Raw genomic sequence first — 26,378 nt, forward strand, 5'->3', positions numbered from 1 at the left:
CTCTGGTGGTCGTTTGGGACATCTTCATCCTTTCTTCATCCTCTTCCTTGTCATCTTCCTGTCGCAGCACTATCAAAACTAGCTGGCTGCAACAAGGCTTTTACCATCCCGTACCAGGCTAACTTCAATAAGTAGTTCCCACGCTTTGGCCCTGCACAACCACCAGTCCCCCACAAGGTTTCAGAAGTTCATCTACTATCCGTGCTGTTTCTTCATCCTCTTCAGGCCAGTCCACCCTGCTTCTTGCCTCTGCTGTGTCCGGATCCTTCCTTCTCCAGGCTCCTCTTCCAGCCAGCCTCTCCTCACCCAGGCCCCATTCCTCTCTCTGCATCTCCCAGGGCCTCTCCTTGTCACTCCTACATCCAGGGCACATGCACACTCTCTCCTCCCTCTGCTTCTTCCAAGTCTCTCTTCATCCAGTGCTCTCTTCCATGCCCCTCAGGGCTGTTTAACTACTTAGCAGGAACCAGCCACAGCTGCACATTATCCACATCAGCCAACCCACCGCTCCTGAAGCCAGCCCACAGCTGTATATTTTCAATGTTAATTAACCTGCCTTCATTCCTCTACAATTCCTCTACATCTTTTCTTCTTGGCCTTTTTGTGACCTTCTCTTCTGGCCCTGTTTCAGCACTCTTGGCTCATGTCTTGGTTTTTGACTGGTTCTTATCTACTTAGTAGCTAAACTACACAATACAGCATTGTACAGCTCAGCAATGTCATGGATACATTCGTTGCAACATTTACAGCAACATTTACAGTTAAGCACACTGATAAAATTCCTCCTGTAGCTGAGTCTTATGGCTCTTTCAATATGAGGCTTCCCAGATACACAGATTTACACGCGCATGCACTCTCCCCATGGCCATACCATGGATTTGGAGACACAGACCCTGTGGTGCACATCAGTGCTACGGTCTGCTGAGAACTACTCAGAGGGACCCTTCCTCACCCAGAAAGGCTGCCTGTCTCTTGTCTGCAGCTGGAGGCACCTTCCAGCTCAAGTCCCCGTGATTCCATTCTTCAGCTGCTTCACCTTTTCCAAGCTTCTTAAGCTTCACCCACAGCAGCTCCTGTCTAAAGCCTCTAAGTGTCCACTAGTCCCCAGCTGCCCACGCCAGTAGAAGAGAGGCTGGAGGCAGCCCATGCAAATCAGAGGCAAATGCAGTCCACAACCACCCCAGGGAGGGACAGACAAGTCCCCTGCCCAGCCTCTGGGAGAGGAAGACAACAGGCAGCCATCACCCGCAGGATCCATTGCAGCTCACCCTAGTAGGACCTCCCTGCTCCTGTGGCAGGACCTCCAGAGACGCCACTTTCTCCATGCAGATGCTCCCAGCACCTGCGTTAATGGATAATAAAGCACATTCGAGGGCAGCACTGTTGGGAAGGGGCGGGGGGGACACTGTCTCCTCCTGGTGCCAGGCAGGGGGAGGGTTGGGGTCTCCTTGCAGTGGGACAAGGCGTGGGAAATCCCCCTCCCCACCCTTGTCTGCCTGGGGAGCAGGAAGGAGCCATCCTTTACCTGCAACCACCGAAAGCTCCCACCTGCTGCCAAAGACCACAAAGGCATGGAGGGCTGGCCTCCCTGTGTGCCTCGCAGCCCCAGTGACTGTGCCATGTGGCTCTGGCAGGGTCCCAGTATTGCGTTGTCCCCAGTTAGCTGCAGCAGGACTCACCCTGGCCCCACTGGCAGGGGGACAGTGAAGGATGTCACCCCTGGGGTGCCCTGTGCTTTGGGGTGTGGTCACATCACACAGGGCCACACATACCCCCCGACCCACACACATGTCAATTTCTGAAATTTTTTTTTTTAAGATTTTTTTTATTTCTGCCATGAAAAGTACAAACAGCCAAGTCCGGGAGTGGGGGCCAGAAGCCCATCCCCTCCAGGGGCCCCACTCCACCGCAGGGGGGCCTGTTCACGCTCAGGAGCTTTCTCCCCATGGTGGGTCCCCCCCCCCCACCTCAGACAAATGGAGGGGGGAGGGGGCAAGGCAGGGCCCCTGGGGTGCAGCTCTTATTGCTACTGAACTGGGGGTCCCCTGAACCCACCCATCCTGCTGGGGCTGGGGCTGCCTGGGTCCCTGGGATGGGGGTCCCCAGGGTGAAGCCGCCCCAGGGTGGGGCAGGTGGGTCATAGCTTGGTGGGGTAGGGGCAGTCCTGGACACCTGGGTCCCTTGCCTACCCCAGGGACGGACACGCACACACACAGGTGGGGAGGAGGGGGGAGTAATACATATTTACATTAACAATAAGTTAAAACTACAAGAAGCTGCAAACGGGCACAACACGACGCAACGCAAAAAGCAGGACCTGGGATGGGTGGGGGTCCTAGGGAACCCAGGAGGAGCAGAGGGCCCCAGGGGTCCCAGGGCTGGGGAAAGCCAGAGAAGAATTGGAAATAAATAGGAACTGAAACCACTGAAAAGCAAGAAATTATCCCGACGGAGAAGAGAAAATTAATAATAATAGCAATAGTAATAACAACAATAACAATAACAATAATAATAATAATAATAATAATAATAATAATAAAGATGGGGCTGCTATAGGTGGCAGCCTGTTGGGAGTTTCAGGGGCTTTTTTGACCTTTTCTTTGGCCAGGATGCTCAAACTGGCCAAGCAAAAGCACCTGCCCCAGCAAGCTGAGGAAGTTGGGGCAAAAATGCCTATTTTGGGGGTGTTTGGAGAAGGGTGGGGACAGGGCAGTGTGGATACACACACACACACACACCCCAGTTTGGGGATGCCAGAGGCTCAGAAGCAGTGGGACCCCCTGGAAGTCTCAACCTGGTGGCATTTTAGTGCCATTGACCCAGCTCCAGAAAGTGCTGTGACCATTCCTGGGGATCACAACCTCTGGTCCTGCCTCCAAGCAACACGGGGGGGTGGGAGGGCACATAACAGATTCCCACCCCCTGCAACTTCCCTCCCCCCGCCCCCCACAGGGGCAGGTTTTGGGGGGGAGTTCAGGGGATTTTTTTTTTTTTTAATTTTTTTTTCTTCTCTTATAAAAATAGATGGGTATGTGTCTGTCACTCCGGAGGAGTCACCGCTCACTGTGTCGGTTTCTCTCCTCGCTACCATTTAGCGCTACCATTATTGTTATTATTCGTTGGGGGTTTTTTGTTCTTTCTCCCCAAAAAATTTCCCCCTTCAGTAAAAAGACACCAATGGAAAAAAAAGAGGAGAGAGAGCAGACACCCCCCACCCCGGACTCCTGGACCGGAGGGGGAGCAGAGCACATCCCCCACTTGGCACTAGCCTGGGGACAAAATAAACCGAATGGGGGGGTGGGGGGAGGGGCAGGACACGACCCTCCCAGCGGCAGCAGCCAGAGTTGGGGCTTGAACCTGCGTATCCCGGGCGCCGCTCCACGTGGTCCGGCCACCGCCAAAGGGCGCCACCGCGGGCTAGGGCTGCGGGGGAGGGGACGTGGCCTTTGAGCTGGGGGTGTGGTCTCCGAGGGGCGTGTCTTCGCATGGGCGGGGTTTCGTTGAACAGGGGGAGGGGCTCCCCCCATTTTCCACCCCACCCCTCCCGGTGCCCCTGGAGGGCAGCTCGGTCCCAGAAGACCCCTGTGGGGTCTACAACCCAAGCCAACCTTGCCCCTGCGGGGCCAGGACACCCCTAAAAGGGGGGGTCCCCCCACTTCTCCCCATTTTGGGGTGCACACACACCCTGCAGAGAAGGAGAAGGGGGGGGGCGGGCCTGTCTGGCACTTGCCCCAGGGGAGTGCAGGGGGCCCTGGGCAGGGGGGCCCCGAAGTACCTGGGCTCGCTGGAGGTCACCATGGCTTCTGGATGCTGGAGGAGGGACAAGGACCCCCGACCTACATGGTCTCCACAGTGCCCAGGAGGTGCCCCCCAACACCTCTGGGTGCTGAGGGGGGGTTCCCGGGGTCCTTGAGGGGGCACCCATGGCATTCCTGGGGGCTTCAGAGGTGATCCTCCTCCATATCCCGACTCCTTCACAATTCCCAGGGTTTTCAGGGTGCCTTGGGGAGGGTCCCCAGTGTGTTCTCAGTGTCCTGGGGGTTCTCCAGTCTTTCCAGGGTGGCATGATTTCACAGGTGGGAGCTGGGAGGGGTGGCCCAAACACCTCTGTGCCCCCACAGTGTCCAAGAGCTCTGGGGCACCTGGGGGGAGTCCTCAGGGTGTCCACAGTGCCTAGGGGAGAGGTGGGGGTGTCCATGGTATCCAGGCTGTGCTTCGAGTGTCCCCATGGAGGAGGGGGCGTCCCCAAGATCTGCAAGTGTCCGGGGGAGCTCTCCAAGGTCTCCAGGGTGGGGAGTTCCCCCAGGTGTCCTTGGTGCCTGGTGGGGGTCCCCACAGTCTCCAGGGTTATCCTTAGGATGTCCCCATGCTGTCCTTGGTGCCCATGGAGGGGGCCCCAACATGTCCGAGGGTGTTCTCCATGGTCTCCAGGGTGTCCTTGGGGATCTCTGTGGCCTGGTGGTGCCAGGGGACCTGGTCCTGGGGGCCAAGGTGGGGCCAGTGGGGTGGGGCTCAGGCTTTGTGCTGTTTGCTGGTCTTGAATGAGACCTGGAGCACACGGTCACCCAGGCGGTAGCCGTTGAGACTAGCGATGGCCATGGCCGCCTCCTCGTAGTTTGTCATGGTGACAAAGCCGAAGCCCTTGCACTTGTTGGTGGCGAAGTCGCGGATGACCTTGACGTTGGTGACAGCACCAAAGGGGCCAAAGAGCTGCCAGAGGACACTCTCATCTGCCTCAGGTGCCAGGTTGTAGACAAAGATGCACCAGCCAGTGCCGGGGGCCCCCAGGCCCACTCCAGCCAGCCCTGGCACTGCCTCGATGGCCAACGGGGAGAACCTGGGCAGCAGTGACAGCGGGCTGGCCTGGGGTCAGGGCACCTGGACGCCAGGTTGCCCCACCACCACCAGGACACGTGGGTCCTCTCCTGCCAGGGTCCCCAGCCCGTGTGAGGGGCTGGGGGTGCAGAGCTGGACTGAGGGGGGAGGGGCAGAGGGGTGGGGAGGGGCCATTACCTCTTCACGCCGTAGGCCACATTCAGCAAATTGTCGAGCCTGGAGGGGACAAGAGGTCATTAGGGAGGCGTGGGGGTGCACCCATGTAGGTGTCTCTTTGCCATGGGGTTGGCCCACACCCTGTGGTGGCCCCATCTCCTGGGGGTGTCCTCATGGTCCTGGGAATGTCTCCACACCCTATGGTGGCCCCGTCTCCAGGGTCATGCCCCCATTCCCAGGGATGTCCCACGCCCTGTACCCCAGGCATGTTGGGCTCACCGGAAGCGCTGGGGGGGGTGGTGCAGGGCGCCATAGCGGCGGGCACTGGGGCAGAGGCTGAGCAGGGCCCCCCCTGACTTCTGGCCCGGGCTGTTGGCAAACTTGACAGTGATGGGCTCAGCAGCACCCAGCGGTTTCTGTCCGTGCAGACCCCGGACAGCCTCCTCTGCCTCCACACGCTTGTCAAAGCGGATGAAGCCCACTCCCCGCGAGACACCTGCATGCAGGGAGGCCGGGGAACAGGACCCTGAGATGCCACTGCACACCGATGGTACCCAAGCATCCAGGGAATTCATGCCTCCCACCCTGAGACCCACCCACAGGACTCAGGCATGCAGGGAATACCCTGCCATGGGACCCAGGTGTCAGGGGAATCACACACACCCCACCACAGACCCACCCATGGGACCCAAGCATCCAGGGTATCCCTCCCCCACCTCTACCCCCAAGACCCACCCATAGAACCCAGGTGTCCCAGGAATCCCCCTGCCCCCAGACATCCCACTGCCCACCCATGGGACTGAAGTGACCAGGAAACATCTCCCCCACCCCCTCGACCCCACTGAGGACCAAGGCGCCTGGGTAAGCCCCCTCCCCCAGCAGGGGGGCCCAGCCATCCAAGCACACCTGTGACCTGGTCAACAAGTATACGGGAGGTGATGATGCGGCCATACTGGGAGAAGAGCTGCTCCATCTCCTTCTGCCCCATGGCCTTGGGGAGGCCGCTCACATAGAGGTTGGCGTCACGGATGGAGGCTGAGCTGGGCCGAGCATAGGACACCTGCAGGGGGGTCAGCCCTGGGGACCTAGGTGTCCAGGTGCTAGAGCTGCCAACCACCCATGAATGTCCTCCCCCACCAGGGATCCAGGCATCTTCCCCCACCAAGGACCCCCTGTAGCGTCCACCCACCGCAAGGGACTCCCTGGTGCTTAACCCTCACCAGGGACCCCAGCATCCTGCTCCAAGGGACCCCCAGCATCAACCCCACCTCCCCAAGTGACCCCCCAGTGCCCACCCCACCACAAGGGACCCCAGCAACTGGCACCTTGATGGTCTTGGTCTGCAGTTTGAGGCCGTTGAGGGTGCTGATGGCCTTGTCAGCGTCACCCGCCTCAACGTAGTTGACGAAGCCGTAGCCCAGGCTCTGCCCTGGGGTGCGGGGTCAGCACTGAGGGTGGCCGCAGCACCAGGCCCAGTTGCACCATCCCCTGTCCTTGTCCCCACCCCACCCCTGTCCCCAAGGCCCATTTCCATCCCATCTTCACCTCTGTCCCTGTAGGCCCCCATCCCTGTGTCCCCCCATGCCCCTGTACCAGGGATTTTGCGGTTAAGCTTGCAGGACCTAATGTCCCCAGAGATGGTCCACAAGTTGTCCCTGTCCCCACAATCCCATCCACGTGTCCATGCCTGTCCCAGTCCCCATGTCCCATCTCCTCATGTCCCATGTCCCCATGCCCCATTGGCCTGTGTCCCATCTCCCCACATCCTATTTCCCTGTGTCCTCATGTCCCCATGCCCCCTCTCCCCCATCCCATCTCCCTGTGCCCCTGTGTCCCATCTCCCCGTGTCCCAGCTCCTGTGACCCATGTCCCTGTGCCTCAATGTCCTGTGTCCCCGTGTCCCATGCCATCTCCCATCTGCCCATGTCCCATCTACCCATGTCCCATCTCCCCACGTCCCCATATCTCAACTGCCTGTGTCCCTGTGTCCCACCCACCATGTCCTGCCTCCCCACATCCCCCATCCCATCTGCCTGTGTCCCACATCCTGTCTCCCCGTGTCACATCACCCCTGTACCGTACCAGTGACCTTGTCGCGGACAAGCTTGCAGGACTCAATGTCCCCAAGGCTACCAAAGAGGCTTCGCAGCTCCTCCTGGCTCATGCTCTGGGGCAAGTAGTTGACGATCAGGTTGGTTTTGCTATCATCAGCCATGGGGGGGCCCGGGGGGGCCCCATTGGAAAGCACTGCCGCTGCCACCCCTGGCCCCGGCACTGCCACCACTGGTACGGCCACAGGGACAGGGCCACATCCGGATGGCCCCGGGGTGCTGGGAGCCTGGGCCTCCACCGTGCTCAGAATCTGCTGAAGGGATGGATGGGTGTCACCAGGGCGTCTCCATCATGGGGACAGCAGTGGGACAGGGACACTGGAGTCACAGGGCCAGTGCAGGGACAGGCATGAGGGACCCCAGGCAGTGGTGACATGGGGTCATCACTGAGGTCAAGTAGGGACGAAGCCATGGCATGGGGGCCAGGGGGATGGGGACAGCAGGACACGGCAGCAGGGACAAGGACACCGGAAGGGCAGCACAGGGACTACGTGTGTAGTGACATGGGGGTGGTGGGCTCTTCAGGGCCTGGCCAACTGGATCCCCACAGCCAGTCCCTCCCCCCCAGCAGGGCAGGAGGGGACCCAGGCATCCGAGCTCCCCAGCACCCCAAAACAGGAGGGGACCCAGGCATCTGGGCTCCCCCAGGACCCCAAAACAGGAGGGGACCCAGGCATCTGGGCTCCCCCAGCACCCCACTACCCCAAAACTGGAGGGGACCCAGGCATCTGGGCTCCCACAGGACCCCAAAATGGGAGGGGACCCAGGCGTTCAGCAAGCCCCTCCCCACAGGGGATTATCCCCCATTGAGCAGCAAAGCCCCATGCCCCTCCCTCCCACCCACCCTACCCCCCAGCACAACAGCAGGGGGACAATGGGCCTTTGTCACCGGGAGATGGGACACCCGGGGCTGCCAGCCATGGCCACGGCCATGGGGGTCCGGGGGCTCCCTGCTTGCGACCCCGCCCCCAAATAGGGACCGTGAGCGCCAGGAGCTGGCCAGGGGCTGAAATGGGGTGGAGGCGCAGACACCTGGCTCCTGGGGGGGTGGTACTGTACCTCTAAAGGCTGGGGGGGGGGGGGGGTGGTGTCGGGGGGGGGGGGTGAGGTGGTGTCTCTGTCCGCCCATGGGGCAGTGACAACCTTGAAATCAGTCGGTGAGAAAAGTGAAAGCAGAAAAGCTGAAAATCACCAAATCGGATTGTGAAAATGGGATTTGCGGGTGGCGCGGCCACGGACACGCATGGACATGGACACAGACACGAGCGGACATGGACATGCAGGGATACAAACACACACGGACACAGACATGCACAGCCACAGACACACATGGCCACGGTCATGCAAAATGCAGCAACACACCTCTGCCACACACACGCTCTGCACAGGGACAGGACCGCACATGTCTGCGTGGCCATGTGTCATGTGTGCGCACACATCCCCCCCCACACACACGTGTATTCCTGCACCCACATGTGAAAGCAGAGGCATGGGTGTGTGCACTGCCACACACGGTGCCCACACGTGTGCAGGCCCCACAACACTGCGCACATGCGTGTGGCACCAGCTCTCCGAGGCCCCTGGTGCCACAGGGAGCATTGGGAAGGGTTGGGAGGGGTTGGGTCCCCACCCCACCCTTGCACACATGTGTCCCAGCCCCGCACGCCCCTGTGGCGCACACATACATGTGCCCTCCACACGCGATCCAGATGCATGTAAATGCAGCTCCCGGTGACACTCCTGTCCCCACCCGAGCATGTCACACGCTCACGGAGACATTGCAGAAGGAGGATGGGGAGGGTCACTTGGCGGGGGGGGAACACGAGACGACACGACAAGGCGGTGGGGGGACGCTGGATGCCGGGGGGGGGGGGGGGGGGGATGGGTCTTTGAAGAGACAGAGGATGCTGGGGGTACCGGCTGCACACCCCCACTGTGACACCCCCAAACCCTGCAGCCCCTCCCCCCGCTCCTACCGTCACCATCGTTGCGGGGCCGTGGGGGCTGCTCGGGGGGGGGGGGGGGGCCCCGCACGGCCCAGCGGGCTCGGGGTGGCTGCGGGGGGCCCCGAAGCAGGTGGGGGCTGCGAGGGTCTGGGCCGCGGCGCCGGGCGCTGCGAGCAACGGCCCCGTCGGTCCTTTAAACGTCCTTGGGCGGCCGCGGGGCGGGGCCCCCCCAAACCGCCGCGGTGGGCGCGGCCCGGCCCCCCCCCCTCACCCCCCGCAGGTGGGTCGGTCCGCCCCCCCCCCCCCCCCCCGACACCCCAAAATGGACCGGCCCCCCACGGTCCGCTCCAGCGAAGCCCATTGGCTGCCGAGCGGGCGGGGCCCCCCGACGCCCCTCGAGACACCCACACCCCACCCCACCCCACCCCTGCCAAACACCGCATACGGGCGCCCCCACCCCGGCCCCGCCCACGTGACCCGAGGAGGAGGAGGAGGAAGGGGGGGGGGGGGCGGGAAGAAGGAGGAGGACAGAGAGAGGGGGCAGGGTGTGTGATGGAGAAGGAAGTAGCGGGGAGGGGAGGAAGAGGAGGAGGGTGATGAGGGAGAGGAAGGACAGGGGGGTGATGAAGGAGGGGGCACACACGTGAACTGGGACGCCCGCGGCGAGGGGCGGCGCCGGTTCAGCACCGCGGACAGCGCCGGGGCCGTAACCCCTCCCGCTTTGCCACGGGAGGGGCCGTCCTGCGACCCCCAGAGCTGTGGGGACCCCTGTGAGACCCCCCTCACATCCTCATGGTGCCCCAAATTTCGCCACCCACCCACCCCACCCACCCACCCCGGGCAGAGCGCAGGAGGCAGCAGGTAAAATCCGTCACTTTAATGGAAACTGGGGGGTGGGGGAGGGCCCTGGAGGGGGGGGTCTCCCCCTTCCAAGACAAAACCAGGGTCCCCGCTGTGCGCACACACACACCCCGGCAAGATCCAGTTGCCCCGAGAGGGGGGAGCAGAATGACAACTGAGAATCAGGAAATAAATAGTGAGTGGGGAGGTACCCGGGGCAATGGGGGTGTGGGGGATCCTGGGGGGTGTCAGGGTCCCCCCGTGTTGGGGAAGGCAGCTTGGGGAGCCTGGGGTTGATGAGGGGCTCCACCAAGTGCATGGAGCTGAAGGTGCCCCTTGGTGGGGGTTTGGACCCCTGGGGGTCCATCCTCACCTCCACAAAGCAGTCCTAGGGAAGTCAGGGTGACCCTGGGGGGCGTAGGAGTGGGTAGGGGGAGGCGCAACCCCCCCAGTGCCCCCCCCCTAGGTGCCGCGGGGCTCAGGGTGGCTCTTGAGCGCGTGGAACTTGAGGCCCTCGGGGCGCTCGAAGCGTCGCCCACAGCGCTCACAAGGGAAGGGACGTAGCCCAGGCCCTCCATGACGCCGCATGTGCCACGTCAGGGAGGCGCGTTGGCGGCAGCGGTACCCACAGACCTCGCACCTGGGAGAGGCAAGGGGACATCAGGGGCATGCACAGACCTCGCACCTGGAGGTGTGAAAGGGAGGGGTGAGGGTCACCCAAAGAGTTCACACCTAGGGGGAGTCAGGGCACCCACAGACATTGAACAGGCAGGGGTCAAGGTGGGTTTGAGGGGCACCCACAGATCTTGAACAGTGGGGGCAAGGGGGAACCCACAGACATCAAAGGGGGGGGGGTCAAGGGAGAGTGAGGAGCACCCACAGACCTTGATGCGGAGCTGGGGGTGGAAGGGAGGGTTGAGGGTCACCCAAAAACCTTGCACCTGGAGAAGGGCAAGGAGGGGATCAGAGGCACCCACAGACCTCATGGGTGTGGGCAAGGAGCACCCGCAGACCTCAGGGAGGGGGGCAGAGAGAGTGGTGTCCGCTCCCCATGTCACTCCGCACAGCACTGGCCCCCCCATCATTGACCACCAGTGAGCGTCTCCCCAGTGCCCCCCCGCCCCCCGATGCTCATTGCAGGAGGGTCTCCCCGCTGCCTCCACTCTGGCGCACACCACAGGGGCATATCCCCTGTTACCCTCTGCCAACACACTGCAGGGGGGCCTCCCTTGCGCCCCCCAAGACACTCACTGCAGGGGGGTCTCCCCAGTGTGCGTCCGCCTGTGCACCTCGAGGTGATTCTTACGCTTGAAGGATTTCCCACAGGTCTCACAAGTGAACTCCCGCACGCCTGGGGACCAGGGACACAGGAGGGATGTTATTGGGGGAAGCGGGGGGGGAACAACACTTTTTGGGGGGGTGGTGGTGGGGGAAGTTGTTGGGGGGCTCACCAGAGTGGATGACCATGTGCCGGCGCAGATGGTTGGCAAGGTAAAACCTCTTCCCGCAGCTGGCCTGGGGGCACTGCTGGGTCCGGCCCTTGCGGTGCACCAGGTTCACATGGTTCTGGGGTGGGTGGCACAGAGGTGAGGGAAGCCCAGAGGGGGCCCAGGGGGGTCCCAGGGTAGGGGGAGCCCAGCACCTGAAAGCTGCTGAGAGCGACGTAGACCTGCCCACAGCCTGCATAAGGGCAGGTGATCGGCTCCGGGAGCTCCTCAGGGTCCCTGGGGGGGACACGGGCTCGCCTGCTCCGCCGCCGCCTGCGTGGCGAGGGGGGACATCACAGCCCGGGGTGAGGCTCCCCACCCACACAGAGACTGCAGCACTTGGGGGGGGGGGGGGCGGGTCTAGGCATTTGAGGTGGAGGGATTGTCCCACCCCCTTGATGTGCCTGAGAGCTCCTAAACCCCTTCACAAAACCCCAACAGTTCCTGTGCTCCCCAGCACCGGGAAACTGGCCCAGGCCACTGCTCCCCCAAAAAGCCCCCACCCCTCCAAAAAGCCCCCAGAGCCATCCTCCTGGCCCCCAAGGGCCCCTCCATAACCCAAAGATCTCCAACCCTAAAAAAACCCAACACCCCTGTACCACACACTCCCCCCACTAAACCCCTTGTAAACCCCCAAGCCCCCACCTCAGCTCTGACCCCCTCTCCAGAAACTTGTAGTGATCTCCAAAGACACCCCACAACCCCCCATGATACAGCACACTTCCCCCGATCCCCCAGGGACACCCCAAACTCCATCACCCCTCCCAAGTCCACCCCCACCACTCTTGGGCCTCTGGGAACCCAAGTGACCCCCCCAGCTCAAACCTCTCAGGCTCTTTGGGGATCTCGTAGATGATGGCTGACACGTCACCACCATCGGCATCCTCAGCCAAGGGGGGTGGAGGGGGCTCCCGGGGGGGCTCTGGAGGAGGCTGGGGGGGGTGCTCAGCAGCAGGGAGTGGCACATCCTCCTGTTTCAGCCCCAGCACCTCGTCCTCCTCTGCCATCAGTGTAGGAAGTGAGGCCTTGCTGCCAACCCCAGCACCTGGGCCCCCGCCCGGCACCCTGATCCCCTCCATTCCTGACCCCAATCCCCCCAACCCTTATCCCCCCTGGCACCCCCAGCACCCCAGTTCCCCCAACCCCTGAGATCCCAGCACCCCAATCCCTCCCTGTCCCCCCACAGTGCCCCAATTCCACCCCCAACCCCTGAGATCCCACCACCCCAACCTTCCCAAGCCTTAACCCCCCCCAGCACCCTCAGCACCCTAATACCCCTCCCCAACCCCTGAGATCCCAGCACCCCAAACCTTCTCATCCCCATGATCCCCATCCCCCCACATACCTGTCTTAGGAAGGTGGGGGTCCAGGGGGGGTTGGGGGAAGGCACCTTCCCCATCCAGCACAGTGCAGGGTACCTCATCCCCACCCACATCCAGCTGCAGCCCCCCCACCAGTGCATCGTAGCCAGAGCTGGCCAGGATAAGGAGGGGGGACCCCTGCAGCAGGGTGGGGGGTGACCCATCAGCCAGCGCCCCCCTTCCCGGGCCCAGTCGCAGAGGCAGTGGCAGCGGCACGCAGACCACAGCCTCCAGTGCTGTCCCCCGTCCCTCTGCAGCACCCTCGGGGGGGCCTGGACCTGCAGGGGGGGCCACTGGTGCTGTCGAGCCCCGCCCCGGCATCGCCTCTGAGCCTGAACTGCAGCTCCCTGATGACGAGGAGCTGCCAGGAACTGCTGCTGCAAGAGAGAAAATTCAAGGCAAAGCCCCAAAGGAAGTACTGCCCCCACCCCCCCCAGCCCAAAAGAAGCCCCCTGGGCTCCCCCACCACCAGCCAGACCCCCAAGAAGTGCAGCCAAACCACCTCAGGCCATCACCCGCAGGTCCCAGCACCCAGCAGAGCAGCCCCAACACCCAGCCAAAGACCCCCAGCACCCAGCCAAGTACCCTCACGACCTCCCTATCACGACCTTGTGTGTGTGTTGTGCCCACCACCATCACCACGCACCGTCATCACTGTCACTGTCGGAGTCACTGAGAGGCCGCAGCGGCGAGTGCAGGTCCTGGAAGTAGCGATGCCCGCGCTCACACTGCCAGACAGCCGTGGTGTAGAGCCCCACCGAGGGGTCCAGCTCAGCCAGGCGTGGCTCGTAGGGGCAGCGCTGCCGGTGGTCCTCGTACCAGATCACCGCGTGTCGCAGGCAGTTGACATTGCGCCGTCGCCCTGGGGGAGGGCTGCTGGCAGCCTGGCACCCCCCCACTTGACCCCACGGCACCCCCATGTCCACCCACCCCAACAACCCCCTACCCCCCCCAATCATCCCTGGCCATCAACCTCTACCCCCCAGACCCCCAACCCGCACCCTCAGGCCTCCCACCCCTTGCCTAAGCCTCCCCACCCCCAGCCTAGAGTGCCCCCACCCACACCCTGCACCCAACCCGACAGGATCCCACCCCCCCCCCCGTCACCAGCACTCACTTTTCTTCCGTTTGGGTTTTTTAGGAATCTGCTCCCATGGCTTCCTGCAGAGAGAGGGGTGGTGGTCAGGGGTCGGCCCATGCACTGGGGTGGTCATGCCACCTGGGGGGGGCCGGGGGGTGTCGTTGTTGTACCCGTGCTGGAGGAGGGATCATGCTACCCACAGGAGAGGAGGGGTAGTCAACCGGCAGGTGGGGAGGGATCACCATGCCACCCACAGGAGGGGGCAATCATTGTCCTGCCCCTGTGAGGGGAGGATCATCGTGCCATCAGCAGGGGGGGAAGGGGGGGTAGTGTCACCTGCGGGGGGTGGGGCGGGGGCGGTCATCCTGCTTGCAGAGGTGGGGTGATCGTCATGCCACTCGCGGGGTTGAGACGGGGGGGGGGGTGGGTTGGTGGGGGGGTGTCATGCCTCCAGCAAGGGGTTCCGTCCTACCCGCGGAAGGGGGGGTGCCATCCCACCCATGGGGGGAGCTTGTCCCCCGCGGAGAGGCGGGAAGAGTGTTCATTCTACCCGCGGGCGGGGGTGGGGTCGCCTTTCCACCCATGAGGGGAGCTCGTCCCATCACTGCTGGGGGATCTTCCCCGCGAGCTGCAGGACCGACCGTGAGGGCCGCCCCCCACCCCGCGGCTCACCCGCGCCGCCCGGCACGCTGCCCCCGCTCCAAGCCCAGCAGGTAGGCCGCCAGCTTGGCATCGCTCCATCCGCTGCGGCGCCGCAGATCGACCCAGGGCCCGTGGGCCTCGCCCAGGTAAACCCGTCGCACGTCGTACTTCTTCCGCGACTCCAACCGCCGCCTCGCCCGATCCGATTCCGTTAGCCGTGGTCTCCCCCGAGCCTTCCGACCACCCGGTTCCCCTACGGGGCCTCGCCCAGGACCGGGCCCACCCCCCGACCCCGGGCCCGGGCCCCGTTCGGCCGCGCTCATGCCGGGCGCGCCGCCGATGATGCCACCACCGCTTCCGGTTCCGGCTTTTGGCGCAGCGCGCGTGCGCGGCAGGGCGCGGGGGTGGGCGGCTTCCGCCAGTCTGCCCCGGCGGCGGCGGGCCGGGCACTGCGCATGCGTCGGGGGTTCTGCCCGCAGCGCGCCGGCCCGTGCCTACTCCCGCTCCGGAACTCGGCACCGCCCGACCCCAACCACCCCCCGGGCCCCCACCGCCTCTGTACCCCTAGTGCCCATCTGCGCCTCCCCCCAACCCCCCCGTGGGCCCCCAGTGCTTTCCTGCCCCCCGATGTGCCACTAGCACCCATCTATTTGCCCCCCCAAGACCCCCCAGCACTTTCCTGCCCACCCTGTGTGCCCTTCCAGTACACCCAGCTGCTGCCCCCCACCCCCTCTGTACTCCCAGTACCCATCTGTGCCCCCCCCCCCCAACCCCCCATGGGCTCCCAGTGCCTTCCTGCCCCCCAATGTGCCCCCCTCAGTACCCCCAGCTACTGCCCCCCCACCCCTTCTGTACCCCCAGTACCCACCTGTGACCCCCCCAACACCCTATAGGCTCCCAGTGCCTTCCTGCCCCCCTCTCCCCCTCCATGTGCCCCACCCCCTCTGCACTCCCAGTGCCCATCTGCCCCCACCCAGAACCCCCACCACAAGCCCCACTGCTCTGTGGGTGACACAACCTTTATTCCCTGGGGGTTGCAGCGGGAGCGCTGCCCCCCCCCCTACTCCCACAGCCAGCAGCATCACCCCCGGGGTGACCATGCCCCTGTGGCAGGACGGGGGGCTCCAGCACACCGGCAGGGGGAATCACAGCCCCCAGGCTGAGTGCAGGGGGATCCCCAGGGGGGCCAGGAGGGGTGTCCCCCCCTTCCAGGTGGAAGATGACCGGGGTCTGCCCCAGGACAGGGTTCACCTCTTGCAGCCCTGCGATCCACTTGCCCAGCGTGTGCCGGTCACCGGCCCCCGCCATGCACAGCGCAAAGACAGGGCCTTCCTCCACTGCGGGGGGGAGCATGGGGTCAGAGAGCGGGCACAGGGAACCCCCTTACCCCTGCCCCTGTTTCCCCATGTCTTACCTTCATCCACATCGAAGTCGTCATCGTCCCAAGGGCCACGCTCCAGGTCCAGGTCGAGATGCAGGGGGTAGTAGAGGCTGCGCTCAGGGTCTGGGGGCTCCTCCTGGGATGGGCAGGGGGCTTCTCCTACCTGTCCTGGGCCAGGGTCCCCCCCTCCAGGGCCACTGGTGTCCACTCCCACCCCTCCTGTCCTAGGCCACGGGGGTCCCGTCTCCTGTCACCCATCCTGGGCCAGGGGCTCCCCTCTGAGACCATGAGGGTCCCATCCTGGGCCGTGAGACCATGCTCAACCTGCTCTGGGCCATGGGGGTCCCACCCTCTCCCACCCTTCCTAGGCCAGGGGGTCCCTGCTGGGGCTGTGGGGGTCCCATCCTGGACCATGAGAGCTCCCTCCCCCGTCTCTGGGCCATGGAGGTCCCAGCCCCACCCCATCCTGGGCCAGGGTATCCCACCCTGCCCCATTCCGGGCCATGAGGCCCCCCTGACCCACTCGGGGCCATTGGGATCCCACCCCCTCCCACCCATCCTAGGCCAGTGGGTCCCCTCTGGGGCTGTGGGGGTCCCATCCTGGGTCATGAGCCCCCCCACCCCTGCTCTGGGTCACGCGGGTCCCATCCCCACTCATTCTAGGCCAGGGGGTCACCTCTGGGGCTGTGGGGGTCCCGTCCTGGGCTATGAGAGGCCCCCCGCCCACTCTGGGCCATGGGGGTCCCAGTCTCTCCCATCCTGGCCCAGGGGGTCACCTCTGTGGCCATGGATAGCCCGTCCCACCACTGCCACCCAGGGTCATGGGGAGCCCCTTCCCCTCCTCTCTCAGATGTTTTATTCAGCCCTCCACCACCCCCGTGCCCCAGAGGTCTCACCCGCAGGTGGGGAGGCAGGGGGTCCCCCCGTAACACGTAATAGCAGAGGCGGGTGCTGCGCAGCCAGAGAGGGAATGGCCCCTCCACGAAGACGGGCCGTGCCGGGCCATGCCGGGCCAGCAGCTCCTGCTGGTCAGGGCTCTGGGCACCTGCAAGGGACAATGCAGAGCTGGGGACCCCCCACCAAACCCTGCACCCCCTCCAAGGAACCTCAGCACTGGGGACTCAACACTCCCCTCCCCCAAACACCAGCGTCCCTCGCATTGGCCAGGGTCCCCAAGCCCACAGGGTATGTCCCCCCACATGCTGGGGTTCCCCCAAAACACACGAGTCCCTGCTGCAGACACATCACTCCCTCGTTCCCCAGTAAAAATGCCCACGTGTCCCCCGTGACACCCCAGTACCTCCAGAACCCCCACGCTCACCGATGATGTAGGGCTGGACGGAGCCTTCATCCTCCCCGCCCTCCGGCACCGGCCGCTTTGGGAGATGGTTGTCACCAGCTGTCACTTAATGACCCAGGGACAACAGACACTGTCCCCAAGGGGGGGCGCACCACCCCACCACTGTGACAGAGGGGGGGCCCTCTGTGACCCCATCCTCACATCTCCCGCCCTAGCTCTGTGTCTGTGCCCCACCTGGCTCATGGGGAGGTGGGTCCCTGTCCCTGTCCTGCACTCCCCGCCCAAGAGTGGCATTGGTCCCGTACTCCCTGCCTGCCCATCCCCGTGTCCCCCACATGTCCCCATCCCTGCATCCCACATCCCACCTCCCCATCTCTGTCCCCTGTGTCCCCCAAGTTGCCATCCCCACATTCCCCATCCCCACATCCCCCTCTGCACCCATCCCCATGTCCCCATCCCCATGTCCACCCACGTTCCCATCCTCACATCCCCTGTTCCCATGTCACTCCACGTTCCCACCCCCATGCCCCCATCCCTGTGTCCCCTCTGTGTCCCCATCCCCACATCCCCTATCCTCATGTCCCCCCATGTTCCCATCCCCATGTCCTCTATCCCCATGTCCCACCATCCCTGTCCCCCATCCCCACAACCCACAACCCTGTGTCCCCATCCCCATGCTCATGTCTCCCAACCTCCTGTCCCCCCAACCCTGTGTCCCTCCATGTCCCCATGTCCCCCATGCCCATGTCCTCCCGTGTCCCCACCCCCATGTCCCCCCATGTCCCCATCCCCCAACCCTGCGTCCCCATGTCTCCATCCTCACGTTCCCATGTCCCGCCACGTTCCCATCCTCATGTCCCCATCCCCATATCCCCCATCCCTGTGTCCCCTCACGTCCCCATCCTCATGTCATCCATCCCCGTGTCCCTCCATGTCCCCCAACCCCATGTCCCCTCACGTGCCCATCCCCATGTCCCCTCATGTCCCTCTGTGTCCCCATCCCTGCATCCCCCATCCCCATGTCCCCTCACATCCCCATCCTCATGTCCCCCATCCCCATGTCCCACCTGGTAGATGGTGAGGCGCACATCGGGGTCGTTGGCGATGCGGCGCAGGCCCAGGTGGGCAGCAGCCAGGCCGGGGGGTGGCAGCCGGGGGGGCAGGGGGTAGGGGTTGGCATGGCGCAGCCGGGGCAGCCAGTACAGCAGCCGCTGGCACTTGCGCACAGGGCGGCTGCGGGGCCCAAAGATCCCCAGGAGCAAAAACCGTGTCTCCGCATCGGGCATGACGCCTGGGCGGGGACATGGGTGCCTGGGGGAGGGGGCTGGGACCCAGGGGCACGCAGCACCCCAGCCCCCACCCCGAGGGGGCTGAAACCCCCTCCTCCCCCTGCTGCACTCACTGTGCTGTCCCCTGTGTCCTCACTCACCCCACGCCCCTCCATGTCCCCCCATCTCCCACCATGTCCCCTGTGTTCCCCCATCCCCATGTCCCCCCAACTCCTACTGTGTCCCTCCAGGCCCCTCACATCCCTGTGTCCTCCCCATCTCCCACTCTGTCCCCCAGCCCCACTCCCCCGTGTCCCCCCAGTCCCACAGTGTCCCCCTGACCCTCTCCAGCCCCATGCCCCTCCATGTCCCCACAACTCCCACTGTGTCCCCTCGGGATCCCAATCCCCATGCCCCCCTTGTGTCCCCCTGGCTCCCCCCATCCCTGTGTCCCCACAGCCCCTCAGTGTCCCCGGGGTCCCTCAGCCCCACACACCCCTGTGTCCCCCATTGTCCTGCTCTGTCCCCCAACCCCCTCAGTCCCATGCCACTCCGTGTCTCCACAGCCCCACCCCACCCCCCACTCACCATATCGCTCCATCTGCTCCAGGATCTGCAGCCCGCACTCCTGCTGCCGGGGGAAGGGGCTCAGCATGCGCTGGAGGGGTCCGCGGGGCACCCAGGGCCCACGGGGCAGCAGGCGCAGCAAGCGGTGGTAGGCCTCGCGCTGTCTCGCCACCCCCAGCGCCGGCATGGCCGCCAGTGCCGCCTCCACCAGCTCCAGCCGTCCCACACGGCGCCCCGGCCTCTGCTCCAGTGCGGCCAGCGCCGCTGCAAAGGCTGTGGAGCCACCATCCTCCTCCTGGGAGCCACTAGGAGGGCTGCGCCATGCCAGGGGCCCCGAGAGGTCCCCTGAGGGGTCCTCCGAGGGGTCCTGCGCGGGACGTCCACTGTGCTGCCACATGCTCTGAGCAACCTGGGAGGAAGAAAGGGGGTGAGGCTGGGGGGACGACCCCGTCCCGTCCCATCCTCAGCCACGCTCGCACACCTCCTGTGTCCTGTTTCCCATCCCCCACCATATCCTGCTGCATCCCCCAGGTCCCTCTACCCTCATGCCTCCACTGTGTCACCCCACACTAAACTGTGTCACCTGGGCACTCCAGCAACAAACTCCCCCGCACCCCCTTGTGACCCCCCCAGCTCCACCAGAGACGCCCAGGCCCCCCCATGTCACCCCATCTTCAACTGTGTCCCCCGGTCCCCCCAACCTCACACACCCCATCCCCATTCCCCCTCTGTGACCCCCCATCTCCCTCTGCATCCCCTGGGCGCTCCGTCCCCACGCCCCTTCAGGTCCCCCCATGCCCCCCCGTGTCCCCCAGGACCCCCATCCACCTACCCCCCTGTGTCCCCCCCACCTCCTGCCATTTCCCCTGCCCGCCCCCATCCTCAAGCCCAGCTCTGTGTCCCCAGGCTCCGCTATCCCAAACACCTCCTTATATAGCCCCACGCACCCCAGTGTCCCCTTGGATCCTTATCTCCACGCCCCCCCCCGTATCCCCCCCCCCGCCCCCCCGTGTCCCCCAGGACCTCTATCCCCACGCCCCCGCCCTGGGTCCCCTAGCCCCACCCCATCCCCACACCGCCACTGTGTCCCCCCACGCCCTCCGGCCCCCCCCGGACCTGCGGGCCCCCCCAGAGCCCCCGGGGCAATGCGAGGGCCCAGCGCAGCCTCATGGCGGCCATGGGGTCGGTGCGGTAGGGGTTCAGAGGTCACGGCTGGTCACCGAGGTCCCCCCGCCGGGGTCGTACCCCTGGGCGCCGCCATGTCCCGCTGACCCCGCCGGCAAGTGCTTCCGGGTCACGAGGCGCGCCCCGCGGCAGAGCCAATCGCCGCGCGCTCCTCGCCCAGCGGCGGGGCCCGGGCGGTGATTGGCGGCTCGGGGAGGCGGGGCTTGAAGGGGTTCCCCGTGACGTCAGAGGGGGACCCGCGGCTGAGCTCAGAGCCGGGGCTACACGATGATGTCAGCACCGGGGACAGCGGCGGCCTTGGGCGCTGCTGGGCGACGCCAGAGCCTGGGGCTCGCGGTGACGTCACGCGGTTACGTCACAGACGTAACGGTTGCTATAAATGGAAATGGCAGGTGCGACCTGGGGGGGCGGCCCCAACGCTTGGGTCCCCCGGCCTGCCCGGGGGGGGCCGTCCCCCCCGCCCGGGACAGCGACCCCCCCCGAGGCCAGCGACCCCCCTCCGGGGCCGAGACCCCGCGGGGGGCGGGCAGGTCCCCAATACCAGGTCCCCCGGGCCGCCCCCGGGGGGGGAGGGGCGGGGGCACATTCTCCACCAGTGACGAACCGCCCCTCCCCCCCCAGGGCCGGCGGAGTCCAATCCGCTGACGGCACCGGGAGGACCCGCGGGGGGGGGGGGTGGGGTGGCCCGGGGTCGGGGGGACAGACAGCCCGGGGTTGGAGGGACAGACAGCCTGGGGTAGAGGGACGGGGGGAAGAAGGGATGGAGGGGGAAAGGGGAGGGGGCGGCCTGGGGCTCCCCCCTTCCCTCCCCCACGCCGGGATCCCCCCGCTAAATGTGGAAAAAATGACGCCACCACCCGCCCCGTGGTGATGTCAGCGCGGCGGGAAGCGCGGATTGGCTGGCGGCGGCCCGGCCTGGGGGGGCTCCGCGCCCTCCACCGACTTTTAAAAGTGGCGGCGGCGCCGGGTCGGGATCGGGACGGGGCGCCCGGGAGGGACAGGGACGAGCCGAACTGAGCCGAGACCAGCCGAGCCGAACCGGGACAGATCCGGACCGGGACGACCCGAGCCGGGCCAAGCCGAGCTGAGCCGAGCCGGGATAAACCCGGACCGGGACGGGACGAGCAGAGCCGACCTCCCGGGACCCCCCGGGACCCCCCGCACAGGGCCCATGTCCAACGTGCACTTTAACCGCGGGCCGGCCTACGGGCTGTCGGCCGAGGTGAAGAATAAGGTGGGCGGAACTGGGCCGGGCCGACCCGGGCAGGACTGACGCGTCGGCGGGGGGGGACCGGACCGGGGCGGGGGGCGGCAGGACTCGGGGGGACCGGACCGGGGGCTGGAGGCGGGGCAGAACCCAGTGGGACCGGACCGGGGCGGGCAAGACCTGGTGGAAGCAGGCTGAGGAGGGGGGGCAGGACCCTGCGGGACCGGGCCGAGTCGGGGGTCGGGACAGGACCGGACCCGGGGGGGGCAGGACCCAGGGTGGAGGGGGCGCTGGGAGGGGGGGGGGCAGGACCCGGCCGGAGCGGGCGGGGAGGGCAGGACCCGGCGCTGTCCCTGGTGCTGCCCCGGGCGGGGGAGCGCTGCCGCCAGGGTCCCCACCCCCGGTGGGGTGGTGACGGGCCCCGGATACTTGTGTGTCGTCCGTGTCCTTGTCCGGGGGGGGTGCCCGGCACCGGGGGCCCTCTGTCTGCCTGTCGTCCCCATCCCCGGGCCGTGCCTCAGTTTCCCCCTGCCACCACCCCGGGGGGGCGGGTGCACAGCATCCCTTGGGCTCGCCTCCTGCGGGGAGCGGCGCGGGAAGTGTTAACCCGGAGGGGCCCCCTGGGTGGCCCGGGGGGGGCCCCGCCGCCCCCGGCCCCGCCGCGCGGCCTTATAAGGCGTCGGAGAGCGGAGGGCGGGCGGCCGCGGCCCGGGGCTATATATGGGCAAAGGTTCGGCGGGCCGGGGGGGCCGGGCGCCGGGGGCCTCCCTGCTGCGGGGGGGTCCCCCCCCTTCCCCACCTCACTGCCCGCCCCCTGCACCCGCGATGGTGGGGGCACCCAGGTGTCCGAACTGTACTGTGCTCCCCCCCACCCCGTGTCCCATCGATGGGGGAAGCTGGAGTGGGGGCTGAGCTGATGTGACACCCCCTCCCCATGTCCCCCCTTCTCGGGCCCCTGTCCCCTCCTGCATCCTCCCACTCCAGTGTCCTCCTAAACCATGTCTCCCTAATGATATCAGTGTCCCCTGTGTCCCCCTGACCATGTCCCCCCCAGTGGTGTCCCCTCGATAGCCCCCATGTCCCAATATCCTCCTGATACTGTCCCCCTGATGCTCTCCTGCATGTCTCCCTGACCACGTCCCACTCAATGGCGTCCCTGTGTCCCGCTGATGCTGTCCCCCATGTCCCACTCAATGGCGTCCCTGTGTCCTGCTGATGCTGTCCCCCATGTCCTGCTGATGCTGTTCCCCATGTCCCCCCCAACGGTGTCCCCATGTCTCCTGTGTGCCACTGACGCTGTCCATGTCCCTCCCAACGGTGTCCCTTTGTCCCCTGTGTCCCACTGGTGCTGTCCCTGTCCCCAGCTGGCGCAGAAGTACGACCTGCAGCGGGAGCGGGAGCTGCGCGCCTGGATTGAGGGGACCACCGGCCGCCGCATTGGAGACAGTTTCATGGATGGCCTCAAGGACGGCGTCATCCTCTGCGAGTATGACCCATGACCTCCTCTGACCCCAAACTTGACCCCAGTGCTGGCCCTGACTCGGGGCTGTCTTTTGGGAGCGTGTCCCCCCCCACCTTGGGTAATCCCGTGGGAATCAGCCCAGCCTTGACTATGGACCTGAACCCCGACCCTATCCCTTGCCCCCGGCTGACCTCACCTGGGCTGACCCTTGCTCTGACCTTGACCCCTGCCCTGCCCCATCCCCCTCCCCTCCCAGGCTCATCAACAAGCTGCAGCCTGGCTCCGTGCAGAAGGTGAATGAACCCATCCAGAACTGGCATAAGGTGAGAGGGGACCCCGGATGGGGTTGGGGGTGCTACAGGGGGTCAGGGTCACGGGGACAGGTAGGGAGCAGGGCTCGGAGATGACCTGTGTGCAGCTGGAGAACATCGGAAACTTCCTGCGGGCCATCACGCGCTACGGGGTGAAGCCCCACGACATCTTCGAGGCCAATGATCTCTTTGAGAACACCAACCACACGCAAGTCCAGTCCACCCTCATCGCCCTCGCCAGCCAGGTGACCCCCCAGGGTGGGACATGGGGTCCTCGGGGAAGGGGGCCGGGGGAGGTCAGAGGGTCCCTATGTCCCCTTGGAGGCCATGAAAAACACAGGGGTCCAGTCATCCTCATTGCCAGGCAGGTGACCACCCTGGGGGGGAACAGGGGATCCTTGGGGGGAGGGGGGGGTCTGGGGGGGGGTGTCAGAGAGTCCCCATGTCCCCTTGGAGGTCACAAATGACACGAGGGTCCAGTCATCCCCATTGCCAGGCAGGTGACCACCCCAGGGTGGGACACGGGGCACTTGGGGGGGGGGGGGGGGGGGCGGGTAAGAGGGTGGCCATGTTCCCTTGGAGGTCACCAACTGCACAGGGGTCCAGTCATCCCCATTGCCCTCACCTACTGGGTGATAGGGGCCAAACGGGGCAAAGCTGGGGGGCTCGGGGTGGGGGGTGGCGTTAGGGGTCTTCAGGTGGTCCCCACGGACTTTTGGGGGAAGTGGGGATAAATGTGGTCTGGGGGCCACAGTGGGGCTAGGGCACACGCACCCTGAGCCCCAGGGTGTTATCCAGGCCAAGACGAAGGGGAACAACGTGGGTCTGGGGGTGAAGTACGCAGAGAAGCAGCAGCGACGCTTCCAGCCTGAGAAGCTGCGTGAAGGCAGGAACATCATTGGTCTCCAGGTGACAGGGGGACAGGCATGGGGACACAAGGACACAGGGACGCACAGGGTGGCTGGGGAGTCTCTTGGGGACACGAGATTCGCTATGGAGTGTTGGGGGGGGGTGAATAGTCCCAAGTGTCTTTAGGCTGTTTGCTGTCATGGGGGACGCGGACATTGTACCTGCTGCTGGTGACACGCTGTCCCCCGTCCCCAGATGGGCACCAACAAGTTTGCCAGCCAGCAGGGCATGACAGCATACGGGACGCGGCGGCACCTCTACGACCCCAAGTTGGGGACAGATCAGCCACTGGACCAGGCCACCATCAGCCTCCAGATGGGCACCAACAAGGGCGCCAGCCAGGTGGGGACAGGAGGCAAATTGTCCCCAAGGGTGCCAGCCAGGGATGAAGGGGGGCAGTCATTGTCCCCAAGGATGCTAGCTGGGGTGGGGACACACAGACATGGCCATCCCTGTGGGGACCGTACCATGTAGGGCCAGCCAGGTATGGGGACAGAGGGACACTGATGTCACTACAGCATCCCGGTGTCCTGGGGCATGGGGACACGGCACCGGAGGATGGGGGTTAGGGAGACCCTGTGGGCAGTGGGGGTGGGTGAGAGGATGGGGGGGCCACCATGGCCCCTAACATCCTGAGATGGGGTCCCCTGAGGAGGCTGAGGGACACCTGGGAAGGACAAGGGACCCCCTCACTCCCTGCAGAGGGGCTGAGGACACCCCTGGGGAGGCTGATGGACCCCCCCAAACCCCACAGAGAGGCTGAGGGACCCCCAATCCCTGCGGAGAGGCTGAGGGACCACTGGGGTGGACAGAGGACACACCCACACCCAATCCCCATAGAGAGACTGGGGACATTCCTGGGGAGGACAGGGGGACCAGACCCCCAGAGGAAGCAGAGGGACCCCTTGGGAGGGCAGGGGATTCCCCCATGGTCCCCCTGAGGAGACCAGGGGACCCCCCCGAGCCCCTATAGGGAGGGCAGGGGACTCCTAGGGAGAGCAGGGGATCCCCCCAATCCCCATGGAGAAGGCAGGGGACACCCCTAGTAGGGAGAGAGGCTGAGGGCCCCTGGTGAGGGCAGCCCCACCCCCCACAGGGAGGGCAAGGACCCCTGGGGAAGCTGAGGGACCCTTAGAGAGAGCAGGAGATTCCCCCCCAGTCCGCATAGATACCCCGAGACCCCCTCCTCGGTGAGTCACAGAGCACCCCCCGTGACTTTCCCCCTCCCCAGGCCGGGATGACAGCCCCAGGGACAAAACGTCAGATCTTTGAGCCAGCGTTGGGTATGGAACGGTGCGACACACTGACCATTGGGCTGCAGATGGGCAGCAACAAGGGTGCCTCACAGCAGGGCATGACGGTGTACGGGCTGCCGCGGCAGGTCTATGACCCCAAGTACTGTGGTGGCCCTGAGCTGCTGGGCGAGGATGGCCTTGATGGCTTCTACAACTCCCAGTAGCCACCGGGCTAGCGGTTGCTTGCGCTGCATCGCCCTGCCCCGCGCGTACCAGGGTCGCACTGCACTGGCCTCACCACGCCACAAACCCCCCCCCCCCCCCCCCCCCCCCTCGCCTCTCCAGGGCCCTGTGGGGCTGGCTCAGCCAAGGGGGGGTTTGGCCCATGGGGGTTCAGCCCGGGGGTTTACCCCCCCTGCCGCGTGAAGCCACTGAGGCACAAATAAAATCCACACGCAAAGTCACTGTTTTCATGGGGGACGGTGGCAAGATGGGGAGCAATGAGAGATGGGGGGATGTAAGATGCTGAGGGGTAGAACAAGGGGGGGCAATGAGGGATGGGGGACTAAGAGGGGACAGCAGGGATGGGGGGACATGAGATGGGGGGTAGAACAAGGTGGGGGGGCAATGAGGCATGGGAAGACAAGAGATTGGGAGGGGTAGCATGAGGTAGGGGGGCAATGAGGGATGAGGGGACACGAGGTGGGGAGGGGTGGAATGAGGTGGGAGGGCATTGACAGATGGTGGACACTGAGGTCTACAGCAGGACACCGAAGGTGAGCAGGCACAAAAGACCACCAAGACACAGGGGGGACATTTCAGGAGCCGGACAGCCCAAAGGGTGCCATACGGAGGATGAGGGAGACCCTGGACACGCAGGTTCCCCATGCCAGGGCAGCACCGAGCTTGGGGTGACCTCCACAGAGCCCACAAAACAACCGCTCCCCCCACCCACCCCACCCATGCAGGCACCCGTGACACCACAGCCAACCCCAAAGAGGTCCCCAAGGGGCAACTGAGTCCCCGGCTTCAGGCGCTGGTGGCCAAGGGTGACAATCTGCCCTCGCACAGGACAGTTGTCAGCACCGCTGTG

General features: G+C 65.2%; 4 protein-coding genes across 11 annotated transcripts; 1 reads left to right on the top strand and 3 right to left on the bottom strand.

Annotated features, from left to right (window-relative positions):
- Window positions 1-1,462: 1,462 nt before the first annotated feature.
- On the bottom strand, window positions 1,463-9,332 carry ELAVL3 (ELAV like RNA binding protein 3). Of its 2 annotated transcripts, none has more exons than XM_037407398.1 (7): window positions 9,080-9,332; window positions 7,075-7,354; window positions 6,318-6,421; window positions 5,899-6,052; window positions 5,272-5,488; window positions 5,014-5,052; window positions 1,463-4,837 (listed from the first exon to the last, which is right to left on the bottom strand). In XM_037407398.1, the coding sequence occupies exons 1-7, from the start codon at window positions 9,086-9,088 to the stop codon at window positions 4,513-4,515; spliced, it is 1,128 nt and encodes a 375-aa protein (XP_037263295.1). In that variant the 5' UTR covers window positions 9,089-9,332; the 3' UTR covers window positions 1,463-4,512. The 2 variants fall into 2 exon arrangements, with proteins under 2 accessions (XP_037263295.1, XP_037263294.1); XM_037407397.1 differs by having other exon boundaries at window positions 1,463-4,858.
- A 579-nt stretch (window positions 9,333-9,911) lies between these two features.
- On the bottom strand, window positions 9,912-14,944 carry ZNF653 (zinc finger protein 653). Of its 5 annotated transcripts, none has more exons than XM_037407392.1 (9): window positions 14,491-14,944; window positions 13,855-13,898; window positions 13,384-13,599; window positions 12,722-13,111; window positions 12,202-12,376; window positions 11,532-11,649; window positions 11,341-11,455; window positions 11,141-11,240; window positions 9,912-10,529 (listed from the first exon to the last, which is right to left on the bottom strand). In XM_037407392.1, the coding sequence occupies exons 1-9, from the start codon at window positions 14,781-14,783 to the stop codon at window positions 10,352-10,354; spliced, it is 1,629 nt and encodes a 542-aa protein (XP_037263289.1). In that variant the 5' UTR covers window positions 14,784-14,944; the 3' UTR covers window positions 9,912-10,351. The 5 variants fall into 5 exon arrangements, with proteins under 5 accessions (XP_037263289.1, XP_037263288.1, XP_037263292.1 ...); XM_037407391.1 differs by having other exon boundaries at window positions 12,722-13,114; window positions 14,491-14,876; XM_037407395.1 differs by having other exon boundaries at window positions 12,722-13,114; window positions 13,384-13,549; window positions 14,491-14,663.
- A 519-nt stretch (window positions 14,945-15,463) lies between these two features.
- On the bottom strand, window positions 15,464-20,274 carry ECSIT (ECSIT signaling integrator). 2 transcript variants are annotated; one of them, XM_037407528.1, is made up of 7 exons: window positions 20,093-20,273; window positions 18,998-19,385; window positions 18,209-18,432; window positions 17,163-17,217; window positions 16,738-16,886; window positions 15,875-15,977; window positions 15,464-15,797 (listed from the first exon to the last, which is right to left on the bottom strand). In XM_037407528.1, exons 1-7 carry the CDS (start codon window positions 20,153-20,155, stop codon window positions 15,481-15,483), a joined length of 1,299 nt encoding a protein of 432 aa, XP_037263425.1. In that variant the 5' UTR covers window positions 20,156-20,273; the 3' UTR covers window positions 15,464-15,480. The 2 variants fall into 2 exon arrangements, with proteins under 2 accessions (XP_037263425.1, XP_037263426.1); XM_037407529.1 differs by having other exon boundaries at window positions 15,591-15,797; window positions 18,209-18,452; window positions 20,093-20,274.
- A 706-nt stretch (window positions 20,275-20,980) lies between these two features.
- CNN1 (calponin 1) lies at window positions 20,981-26,374 on the top strand. 2 transcript variants are annotated; one of them, XM_037407126.1, is made up of 7 exons: window positions 20,984-21,395; window positions 22,733-22,854; window positions 23,087-23,153; window positions 23,249-23,386; window positions 23,940-24,050; window positions 24,246-24,392; window positions 25,282-26,374. In XM_037407126.1, the coding sequence occupies exons 1-7, from the start codon at window positions 21,333-21,335 to the stop codon at window positions 25,507-25,509; spliced, it is 876 nt and encodes a 291-aa protein (XP_037263023.1). In that variant the 5' UTR covers window positions 20,984-21,332; the 3' UTR covers window positions 25,510-26,374. The 2 variants fall into 2 exon arrangements, with proteins under 2 accessions (XP_037263024.1, XP_037263023.1); XM_037407127.1 differs by lacking the exon at window positions 23,940-24,050 and having other exon boundaries at window positions 20,981-21,395.
- The last annotated feature ends 4 nt before the right edge of the window (window positions 26,375-26,378 follow it).

The sequence above is a fragment of the Falco rusticolus genome, chromosome 13 (genome assembly GCF_015220075.1).
Source record: "Falco rusticolus isolate bFalRus1 chromosome 13, bFalRus1.pri, whole genome shotgun sequence".
Taxonomy (NCBI): Eukaryota; Metazoa; Chordata; class Aves; order Falconiformes; family Falconidae; genus Falco; species Falco rusticolus.

Bases quoted from the DNA above. Each gene is read 5' to 3' on its own strand.
- ELAVL3 (XM_037407397.1), bottom strand. The intron at 6,422-7,074 runs GTACGGTACAGG...CCCGCACCCCAG, and splicing joins TGTCCGCGACAAGGTCACTG to GGCAGAGCCTGGGCTACGGC. The intron at 4,859-5,013 runs GTAATGGCCCCT...ACCCCAGGCCAG, and splicing joins GTGGCCTACGGCGTGAAGAG to CCCGCTGTCACTGCTGCCCA.
- ZNF653 (XM_037407391.1), bottom strand. From the start codon at position 14,783: ATGAGCGCGGCCGAACGGGGCCCGGGCCCGGGGTCGGGGGGTGGGCCC. The intron at 13,899-14,490 runs GTGAGCCGCGGG...CTCTCTCTGCAG, and splicing joins CAGCGTGCCGGGCGGCGCGG to GAAGCCATGGGAGCAGATTC. The intron at 13,600-13,854 runs GTGAGTGCTGGT...GCCCTCCCCCAG, and splicing joins AAAACCCAAACGGAAGAAAA to GGCGACGGCGCAATGTCAAC.
- ECSIT (XM_037407528.1), bottom strand. From the start codon at position 20,155: ATGGCCGCCATGAGGCTGCGCTGGGCCCTCGCATTGCCCCGGGGGCTC. The intron at 18,433-18,997 runs GTGAGTGGGGGG...GTCCCCGCCCAG, and splicing joins GGAGCAGATGGAGCGATATG to GCGTCATGCCCGATGCGGAG. The intron at 17,218-18,208 runs GTGGGACATGGG...CATCTCCCAAAG, and splicing joins TGCGCCTCACCATCTACCAG to CGGCCGGTGCCGGAGGGCGG.
- CNN1 (XM_037407126.1), top strand. From the start codon at position 21,333: ATGTCCAACGTGCACTTTAACCGCGGGCCGGCCTACGGGCTGTCGGCC. The intron at 21,396-22,732 runs GTGGGCGGAACT...CCCTGTCCCCAG, and splicing joins CGGCCGAGGTGAAGAATAAG to CTGGCGCAGAAGTACGACCT. The intron at 23,387-23,939 runs GTGACCCCCCAG...GGTGTTATCCAG, and splicing joins TCATCGCCCTCGCCAGCCAG to GCCAAGACGAAGGGGAACAA.